General features: G+C 39.5%; 2 protein-coding genes and 3 non-coding genes across 5 annotated transcripts; 3 read left to right on the top strand and 2 right to left on the bottom strand.

Moving 5' to 3' along the window:
• Window positions 1–382: 382 nt before the first annotated feature.
• On the bottom strand, window positions 383–5,374 carry LOC135618847 (transcription factor IIIA-like). The gene is made up of 7 exons (XM_065120164.1): window positions 5,271–5,374; window positions 4,694–4,867; window positions 4,290–4,433; window positions 2,787–3,066; window positions 2,160–2,395; window positions 1,058–1,201; window positions 383–725 (listed from the first exon to the last, which is right to left on the bottom strand). Exons 2-7 carry the CDS (start codon window positions 4,865–4,867, stop codon window positions 555–557), a joined length of 1,149 nt encoding a protein of 382 aa, XP_064976236.1. The 5' UTR covers window positions 5,271–5,374; the 3' UTR covers window positions 383–554.
• A 618-nt stretch (window positions 5,375–5,992) lies between these two features.
• LOC135621369 (small nucleolar RNA snoR134) lies at window positions 5,993–6,135 on the top strand. The gene has a single exon (XR_010490532.1). It is a non-coding gene; the product is annotated as a small nucleolar RNA snoR134 (small nucleolar RNA).
• Window positions 6,136–6,280: 145 nt separating this feature from the next.
• LOC135621353 (small nucleolar RNA Z278) lies at window positions 6,281–6,395 on the top strand. The gene has a single exon (XR_010490516.1). It is a non-coding gene; the product is annotated as a small nucleolar RNA Z278 (small nucleolar RNA).
• A 491-nt stretch (window positions 6,396–6,886) lies between these two features.
• Window positions 6,887–6,990, top strand: LOC135621365 (small nucleolar RNA snoR97). The gene has a single exon (XR_010490528.1). It is a non-coding gene; the product is annotated as a small nucleolar RNA snoR97 (small nucleolar RNA).
• A 534-nt stretch (window positions 6,991–7,524) lies between these two features.
• On the bottom strand, window positions 7,525–9,180 carry LOC103993595 (zinc finger protein CONSTANS-LIKE 4). Its single transcript, XM_009413719.3, has 3 exons — window positions 8,217–9,180; window positions 7,822–7,987; window positions 7,525–7,746 (listed from the first exon to the last, which is right to left on the bottom strand). The coding sequence occupies exons 1-3, from the start codon at window positions 8,751–8,753 to the stop codon at window positions 7,712–7,714; spliced, it is 738 nt and encodes a 245-aa protein (XP_009411994.2). The 5' UTR covers window positions 8,754–9,180; the 3' UTR covers window positions 7,525–7,711.
• Window positions 9,181–9,184: the final 4 nt, after the last annotated feature.

Below are 9,184 nucleotides of genomic sequence, written 5' to 3'. Positions count from 1 at the left end.
AATGAGTGTGGCAAGAAAAAGAATGGCAACCAAAAACCTCCTTATAAATTTTCTTCACGTCAGTGTCCAGAACATCGACAACTTCACATGATCTTATTTTTCTCTTTTAATATATATTTTTAGATGGATAAATCAATATTAGGAAATCTCCTCATCTCCTGATATGGCATCCGAATGTTCTGCCCATTTTACCCGTGCACTCATCATCTAATCCCCATAAATTAGACAAAGCATCTGCCGAAGCCATAAGTTGACATCACTCGCATCAAGCAGAGAACCAACGGCACAAGAACAGAAATGCGCAACAATTAACACGAGCCATGTGCAGTTGGTTCCAACTCAAATTCAAAATCACAGTGGCGGTAGGAACACGGAGCGATCATCCAAGGCATGCTTGATTTCATTGTGTCATTATCAACGAGTCATATTACAAATCACAACAACATATAGTTACATATCTGTTCATTGTGTCGTCATCATCTAAAGGTCGAGACGTCAAGGAAGACCACTGCGTGTATCATGTATCTATTCATATCTACTCAAAAGGCCACACACTAGTGTTCATTAAGCAACCATCTCAAATAGTTGACTCCATCATCAAGGACAGAAGCTCGACTCAGAGGAACCACCCTCTTGCGCTGAAGCGTCTCTACGGACATGCATTTCCGTTTCCGTCCACCCCTTGGCCGAGAACGCAATCGCTCATCGGTTTCGATGAAGTCACCCTGCAGTAAAGAGTCCAAGAACATATCAGAAATCATGAACATTAAAGGTAGGTGAGCAAATAGGAGTGTGTTTTATTCCACAAATGAATCCTATGAATTAAAAAAAAAATGAAGAAAAACTCATTGCATCGGTTGAGAACACATCCAGACAAGTTTTTATTTTCCCTACAGCATGAAGATTCTTTCTAGGGAAGAACACAAGAAAAATAAATCCTAAAGAATATTAGTACTAAGAAATTTGTGATCCTATTGGTCATGCAAACCCACATTAGACATCTTTTCAGCACTTTAAAACCCTTGACCAATCAAAGTGGAAGATTTAAGTGACTTACCTGAACATGATCGTGAACACAAGATTTCTCATGCTTGTCCCTCACGTGCTTATAGGGAAACTTCTTCCCACATCCCGAGAACTGACAGGTGAATGGCCTCATTTTTTCATGTATGGCTCTTATGTGCTGTCTGAGATTTGATGCCTGAAACAAATCACAACATACTTTACAATCACCGAAAGCAAAAAAAACACCTGATTACCAATAGGAAACGCGTACATCAAATATCAGAGTATTGCATAAGCAAAAAAAAATCAGCTTTTAATCAATCACACCATTATGAAAAATTGATACAGATGAATCTAACTGTCAAAAAACAGACTTTGTTAGATTTGTGTGTGGGCTCAGGATACACCACTTTGTTAGATTTGTCATATACACGAGGCAGGGCTATTTGCTTTACTCCTCGGATGTATCCGCAATTTTAGCATTGAGGAACTTTTACTATATCCAGAATACACAAGTATCTTGAACAGCGAAATGAAACCATGATCACTGTTCCATACATCTTACTACAGTACTGTTGATCAGTAATGCATAAAGATAACCACCAGATGCAACAAAATCTTACTCTTTACAAGATGGGCTATATTATCACAACACCAATGTCTAACCAAATTAAAACTGACACAATTAAATGGTAAACATGTAGATGAATGTATTGTATTATCAAGACTTCTACAATGAACTATTATTAGATCCAAAACTGGTATTTGAACTGCTTCGAAGAGAAGGATCATAGTGTAAGAGAAGCAAGTTAAAAACAAACAGAAGAGGATTACAGGTTTTCTATAACAGAAAATTTAAAACAGCAACATATTGCTTTTCTTACAGAGTAAAAAGTCTTTTCTATAACAGAAAATTTAAAACAGCAACATATTGCTTTTCTTACAGAGTAAAAAGTCACGAGCAAAATACTAAAAATGAACTACTGAAAAAAATGGCCACCTAAATAATTCTTCTATCAAGATTCATTTTTGAGTAATTTTATATAATAAATTTAGCCTCGTTATATCGGTATGCATCACCAATCTATAAGAAAGAAAATTCATGTATATTCTAGCATAATTTAACAACATAAACAGATATGTTCGGGTCTTACATTTGAAAATGTGCAATTGCAATCTTTGAAATTGCATTCGATCCTCTCAGTCTTCTCATTCAGCTCATGCTTGAGTTCGTGTCGCTTAAAGTTCCTCTTTAGTTGCTTAGTCCCACAGACCTCACACTCAGCATATTGGTGACAAGTCCTGACGTGAGCTTTAAGACATTCTGCATTTGTGAATGTTTTTGTACAGCTGGGTTCACAGCAAACAACTTCTGAACAATCCATTTTAACTGCAGAACATTAAGTGGTTTAGCTGACAGAGTAATAAAGGAAAACAAGTTTTTCATATGACCTAATTACAATGACAAAATAGCATACTATATGACCCCTGTAAACAAATGTATATCGAGATAAATTAATAAAACCTTGAAACTGCAGAACTGACTGATATTGAAGTAATAAAACAAATTACAACTTATAATGCAATATAGAAAATTAACAAACAATGAAAATTTTAGCCATTTAATACAAACATTGTGTAGACTCAAACCCAAGCAATCACCTTAACAACAGGTTTATCATTTCCTAATGCGGAGAACTAAAAAAATTAGAATTGACTACAATGTAAATACTTCTCCATGCTTAGAAAATAGATAAAACACCTATAGCAGGGAAATTTACCATGTGCCTCTTCATGTTTCTTTAACTTTGAGGGATATTTGAATGTTCTCCCACATCCAGATTCACCGCAAACATATTGCTTTTGACCTTCACAAGGAGATTCGTCTTCATGAATTTCTCTCATGTGCCTCTTCATGTTGGCCTTTATTCCAAATTTGCGATTGCAATTGTCAACAGGGCAAGCGAAAAGTTTTCCTTGGTGAGTCAATACATGGCGAGTCAAATGATCCTTCCTTCTATAGCTCACACGACAATCATCCACTGGGCAGGAAAAAGGTCTCTGTACCAAAATCATCAGAAAGTATGCAAAACTAGAATCAGCCCAAGCCAAGACAATCAGTACCGGGACTACCAATAGGAAAGAAAAATGAAAAATGAAGGGCCATCAGCTAACAATGAATTGTAAGTTGTAATAAGAGAAAAGAAAAAGACTTCCTATTCTTTATAAAAAGGTACAAAAATAATGAACTTTAACATGTAGGCAACTTTTATCATTTTGACTTTCAAATAGCATTGCTCTTATTGTAGCACAAATTAATTATTAGAAGCAGGAAATATGAAACAACCAAATCAGAGCTAAGGAACAAATGCATGTCAGCAGAAAATATTTATGCAACTGTGTGATAGTTGATTCCAGGAAACAAAATAAAGGGTTTAAACAACAAACAAAATTCTCCCATATTTGGATGCCTTGATAAAAAAACATGAGAAAGCAGGCTGACAGATCATCCTTACAAGATCCCAACCATCACATTTCTCAAAACCATGGCCATTTGAGAACCTTCCCATCAATTTGGGGATCATCTTACTGGCATCGTAAGACCATACAAGCAACTTCAGAAAAAAAAACACATTGTAACTTGTAAACAGTTATATACTAAACATCAAACGCAAATAGATACAACAGTTAAAGACAGACCTCATTGAAATTGCGTGATTGAGGCTTTCTTGATGGAGCTTCACAGGAGGTTCCCCCTTCCTGATACTGGTCCATTCAAGATAAGTAATGTAGCCTCTTCGCATTTTGGAGTTCGTTGCATGGGATCCAATGCTTCACGCAATATATCCATAATCCAGTATTCAAACAGGACCAAATTTTTATGCCTGCAAAACCGTTTACTTTAGAAAAGTCTGTACACAAACTTACCAAACAAATAACATTACCTGCCCTGTTTTAAAATTGTTACAAATAGTAAGCACACAATACATTGAGGTCAAATTTATTGTTACCTTAATCTGATCAAAGTGCTTTCTAAAACAGAATTACAGCAGTCTGAAATATAAATTGCAGAAAATGGTTAAACAAGTACTCAACTCATGCATATATTTGTTTACCACAAGAATCCACCGAAAAGCAGTAGAGTGAAAGAGAAGCAGGCATAAGTAAACAAAAAATGTTTTTGGTAAATAATGAGTGAAAGCATCTCAACAAAGAAAATGTATACAAGTTAGATGATCTAAGACAAAAGAAAAAATGCATTTCAATTCAGGAGACTGTAGCACCTCAACAGAATGGCTCTGCAAATGCTGCTTCAGATGAGCTGGTTTGCGAAAACTTGCACCACACTCCTTGCAAGTATATCGCTTCATTCTGTCCACTTTGTTTATGCCTTCAACTTCATCAGATTGTGCATCTTCCAGTTCAAACTAAAGAAGTTTCAAGGCAGAAAGGAACAGATAACAAATGAGACCCTTAACAATAACAAGTAATGACAAATTTACTTATTTTACTGCAATTAATCAATTTTAAGATGTGACGTAAATAGGCAATAAATTTTCCAAAGTTCAAAAACCGAAGCATATACGCTTCAATCAAATGATCCAGAAATCACATAACCAAATCCCTTCAATCAAAATTCTCAATAACAAAATGGCAAAAACAGCATCAAAAAGGTGTATGGACATACCTTATGGTTGGCAAGCATGTGCGCCCGTATAAGATTCTTCTTAGACCTACAAATTCCACAATATTGACAATAGTAGCGCCTGATGTCCCTTTTAGGGGGCTTTTTCATCGCATCTGCTCCTTCGTTATTATTCGTCATCTCATCACCCGACGAACACGATCCAGCAGAGACCATCTACAAAATCAGAAGGTTAATTTAGTATAAGCACATATAAACATCAGCCACTTGTAGGTAGAACATAATTTCATAAGACAATTATGCAGACAACACAATATGGAACATGCAAGAAACAATAAATGGCACTAAATCCACTAAAAACAAGACATTTAGCACTTCAAACACCTAATCAACAAAACGAAAGAGACTAACAACCAGATCTACCTAGTTTATATAAACCTAAATGACAAGAAAAATAGATTATGGCTGCAGCTCAGAGACATGTCACAGAAAGCAACAAACACTACAAGAAAATGGATCTAAGCATGGCATATATCACCACAAATGACCTCGAATCAATCAAATAAGAACAAAAAGAGAGCCGAAGTAGGAAAACAAAATCGGCACATCTACGGCGTACCTTCCGCGAGAAGGGTAACGTCAAGAAGGCAAAGCCGTTTAACCGCCAGCAACGGTGGTGACCGCAGTAGCGCGGGAGGAGCGAAGCCTTGCGAGCTGCACAGACAGATCTAGGGTTTGCGGGAGCTTGTCAATATATAGAATGTAAGCGGATCCCGACTTCATCGGACCCGAAATGAACACCCGGATCCTTTTTAGTAGGATCGGGTCAGGTTCCAAAAGGTCCGTTTTGTTGCTCCGAATCCGAGATTTAGATGCATTCGCGGACTCATAAACAAAAACCACCACTGTTGGAAGAAGGCGATTGGGTTCTCCTCTTCGTCTCTCCGGTCGAATTCGGTTCAAGAAATTGCTGATGGGTTCGATTGGGTTCCTCTCACCCTGAACCGGTCCGGCCCATTGCCGCCCATAGCATCCAGTTGTTGTTGATGCCAGCCGTTGGATCATAAATTCAGGGGTTGATGTTAGAATATAGCAATAGGCGTCATAACACTAGGGTTAGGGTTTCGTTCAATCTATAAATTGGGATGTCGGCCACCACTTGCATTTGCGATTTAGGGCGAGAGGGGCGGAGGGGACAGACCATGTTTGCGGATTTTATGTAGTTCTTTATCTCGGTCGTGTGATTTTTGTTTCTTCGTCGTCTCTTAAAACCTTGGTTATTGCTTCGATTTTGAAAGGGTTTTTGGATTCGCCATTGGGTTTTGGTATTGGAATGCTGAGATGCACGGTGCACCCCGGGCCTCTCTGAGGAGGCCTGTGACGATGGAGGCCCCAATGCCCGTGCGAGATCAGTCGCCGTTCGGCGTTGCAGTTCTGTTGATTGATTCCGATGACTGATCTGTGTCAAAGAAACGGCTAAATTTGATGCTTTTTTCTAATTACACTCTGCGGTTTGATCTGCTTCGTAAGTTTTCTTGATCGAGAAGTTGTTGCTTTGTTCTGAGAAATCTTTCAAGAATTTCTTCTTTAATTTCGTCTATTTAGCTTTTTTGAATTTGAGATGCGGTTGACTATGATGACATATCCACGTTATGGAGGTGTAGATGGTTCCAAGTTCCTGCTTTGCAGGGAGAACCTACTTGGAGCTGCTACATTCAGATGACATTGCTGGATTGCCTGAGCCATTGCTTCCAAAACTCATTCCTCTATCGATGGATTCTTAGTATTCATCTGTATTTAAATTTCAGTCGAATTCTAGATCTTTGTAAAAGAAATCAAACAAGTCTAATTGTTATGTTTTATCTCCTTACTCGATCGATGTTGTTCTCGTCATCTTCAAACTGGATTTGTTGTGGAACCAATTCCCTTGCATGCAGGGAGAACCTACTTGGGAAACAGCAATTCAACTTGCATAATTGAATTGTTCTCTTTGTGCATTGAAGTGTTCATGTAGGGACATATTTTAGCATATAGATCCTTGCATCATTGGATCTTGTTATCTGTGATGATGCCCCTAAACTGGAGTTGTAGTAATTGCAATTCAAAGTGATAGTTTTGTGTCGATCTATTGATGCAACTGTTCATGTTAATGGAAATCATCTATCTTGTTCAACATTTTCTTCCTTGTAGTGATCTTCAATCAACATACACGAGTTTAACTATCCTCCATCTGCTGATGAAATATGGTAATGGAGGCTGAAGAACTCGGAAATGTTTGTGTTGCCATCAGCTTCATCTCCTGATCTATGAGTTTGGAGTTAAATAACAACACGACATTTATACATATACTTCATTGTCTGTCAGGATTTTTGTTTTATTTTGCATATTTCCTTAAATTTCGCATTTATTACATTCCAAAACAAATTCATCAATCTCTCGTGTATTAAGAGGTTACTTGATCCTTATAGTTTTTGAAATTATATTAAAATATTTATAATTACGAAAATAAAATATTTACTTCTATAATGTATTAATTTTTATTTTTAATTATATGAAATTATTTTTTTAATTCTGTATAAAAATCTTAATATTTTATTTTCGTAAATATAGAGATCTTAATATAATTTTTTTTAAAAAAAAAATAGAAAAATCGTAATATTAATTAGTTTATTAATTATAAAAATAATCTATAATTAGTTTATTAAGAAATAAAAATTAATTATCATTAATTTTTGGTAATGACGTTAACGAAGAAAAAGATTAGATTTAACACAGAATCATATAATTTTCATATCGAAACAAATTTCTCACCCAAATCACACCGGAAAATTCAATTCCTGGTGATTGAATCTGTCCCACACAATATGATCATCTGAATCGGATCAGATCGGTCAAACACATCAAATCAGTAATACGAAAGATACATGAAACCAGTTTCAACCATTGCATGTACGGAAACAAAGTGATAAGAGACTTATCGAGTGAACGAGATGTTAACTCTTACTGAAGCTCGAACGTAGTAGATACAAAGGTGTGTCTTCCACAATTTGATCTTTTGAGTTAGCCCTGTTGTTTCTTGGATTGTTCTGCAATGCCTAAAACACGGGACTTTTTTTGAGTTAGCTTTCTGATGGCTTCGGTTATTGGAACAACTAGGAGGGTGAACTCACCTGGCTGGGAGGAAGACAGACCTCCCTGGTTGCCGTGGAAGCGTACGTCACCGAGGGCGGGGGTGTCGGTGTCGGCGCGGAGAGGGTTAGGTCTCTTGCGGCCCCTGGAGGTGGCGTCGTCCGACGTCATGTAGCTCGGTTGGGACGAGGAACAGGCGACATCTTCCTGTGATCCATTCGTGGATTATTCTTCCTTTTCGATACTCTTCTTTTGAAAGTTTCGTGTTTGGGGATAAAAAATTCGGTTTTTTTAACATTTTGTGACTAATTTGGAAGCTAATTCATGAAATTTTGTTGCAACGAATCGACAGATGAAGATCGCAATTAGAAATTTGACGAAAAAGGTGCTTAAATTGTTTTAGGGTAATGGAACGGAGAGAAGATGACAGATTTACCTGCGAAAGGGGGAGATTGACATTCACCCGCGTCCGCTTCAAGAAGCCACCGCCACGCTCCCTCCGACCCGCCTCCTGCTCCTCCTCGCTGCTCGACGAGCTCGACACCGGGGGCGGCGTCATCGACCATGGCACCACCTGGTTCTCCCCTTCCTCATCGACGCCATCATCCTCCGGTTCCTCTGCTTCCTCGTCTTCGTCCTCGTCCGCCTCTTCTCCTCCCATTTCCCCCTCATCCTCCTCCGCCACGCCAACGCCACCTGGTCCTCCGTCTGCACCCCCATCCTTCCTGCCCTCGGTCGCGCACCCCGCGGCGCACCGTTCGCAGGTGGAGGCGGCGTAGCCCGGCCTGGCGCCCTCCGCCCGCCACGGCGTGGGCGACTGGCAGCTCTGGCAGAGCAGGCACCTGGAGTGGCGCGCGACCAGAAAGTTGGCGCCGTGCACCTTGGCATCGCACTCCCAGCACAGGCTCGCTTGGTCCGACTCGCAGTGCATCCTCGCCGGCCGATCGCACAGCTCGCACTGCTTCACCCCCATTCCTCCCCTTCTCGATCGATCGATCTCTCGATCCTGCCGTCACCTTCACTTCTCTTCCTCCTCTTCGATTTCTTATCCTAGGAAATTAGCAAGAAATAGCGACCCGTTCATTTTCGTCTCACCTGCGCTGAACTTTTACGGCCGTTCTCTGGGAATCTCTCCACGCCTTAATTGTTTATTTCATTTCAGGTAGTATTGCCAAAGTAGGCAAAGTGGAGGAAACGATAAGGACGAGAAATCTGATGGCCATTACGAAAAGAGATTATAACTTCTCTTTTGTCTCGAGGTCCCTTAGCTGGGCGGTAACCGGACTCGGTACAGGGCTACTATTGTCATTTCGCACTTCCTCGGTCCACGCACGAATCGCGGGTCAAGGACGTGGCGCTCAGAAGGGTGGGCGAGATTCCGTGCTTCCGACGTGGCCCCTCTTC

The sequence above is a fragment of the Musa acuminata genome, chromosome BXJ2-8 (genome assembly GCF_036884655.1).
Source record: "Musa acuminata AAA Group cultivar baxijiao chromosome BXJ2-8, Cavendish_Baxijiao_AAA, whole genome shotgun sequence".
NCBI classification, from domain to species: domain Eukaryota; kingdom Viridiplantae; phylum Streptophyta; class Magnoliopsida; order Zingiberales; family Musaceae; genus Musa; species Musa acuminata.
The sequence above is the reverse complement of the archived record's forward strand: the minus strand, read 5'-3'. Positions and strand labels throughout refer to the sequence as shown.

Excerpts from the sequence above, each read along its gene's own strand:
- LOC135618847 (XM_065120164.1), bottom strand. The coding sequence starts at position 4,867 with ATGGTCTCTGCTGGATCGTGTTCGTCGGGTGATGAGATGACGAATAAT. Across the intron at positions 3,067-4,289 it reads TGCAGAGCCATTCTGTTGAG|AGACCTTTTTCCTGCCCAGT; the intron begins GTGCTACAGTCT and ends ATTTTGGTACAG. Across the intron at positions 2,396-2,786 it reads GAAACATGAAGAGGCACATG|TTAAAATGGATTGTTCAGAA; the intron begins GTAAATTTCCCT and ends AATGTTCTGCAG.
- LOC103993595 (XM_009413719.3), bottom strand. The coding sequence starts at position 8,753 with ATGGGGGTGAAGCAGTGCGAGCTGTGCGATCGGCCGGCGAGGATGCAC. Across the intron at positions 7,988-8,216 it reads TCAATCTCCCCCTTTCGCAG|GAAGATGTCGCCTGTTCCTC; the intron begins GTAAATCTGTCA and ends AATGGATCACAG. Across the intron at positions 7,747-7,821 it reads TCTGTCTTCCTCCCAGCCAG|GCATTGCAGAACAATCCAAG; the intron begins GTGAGTTCACCC and ends CCCGTGTTTTAG.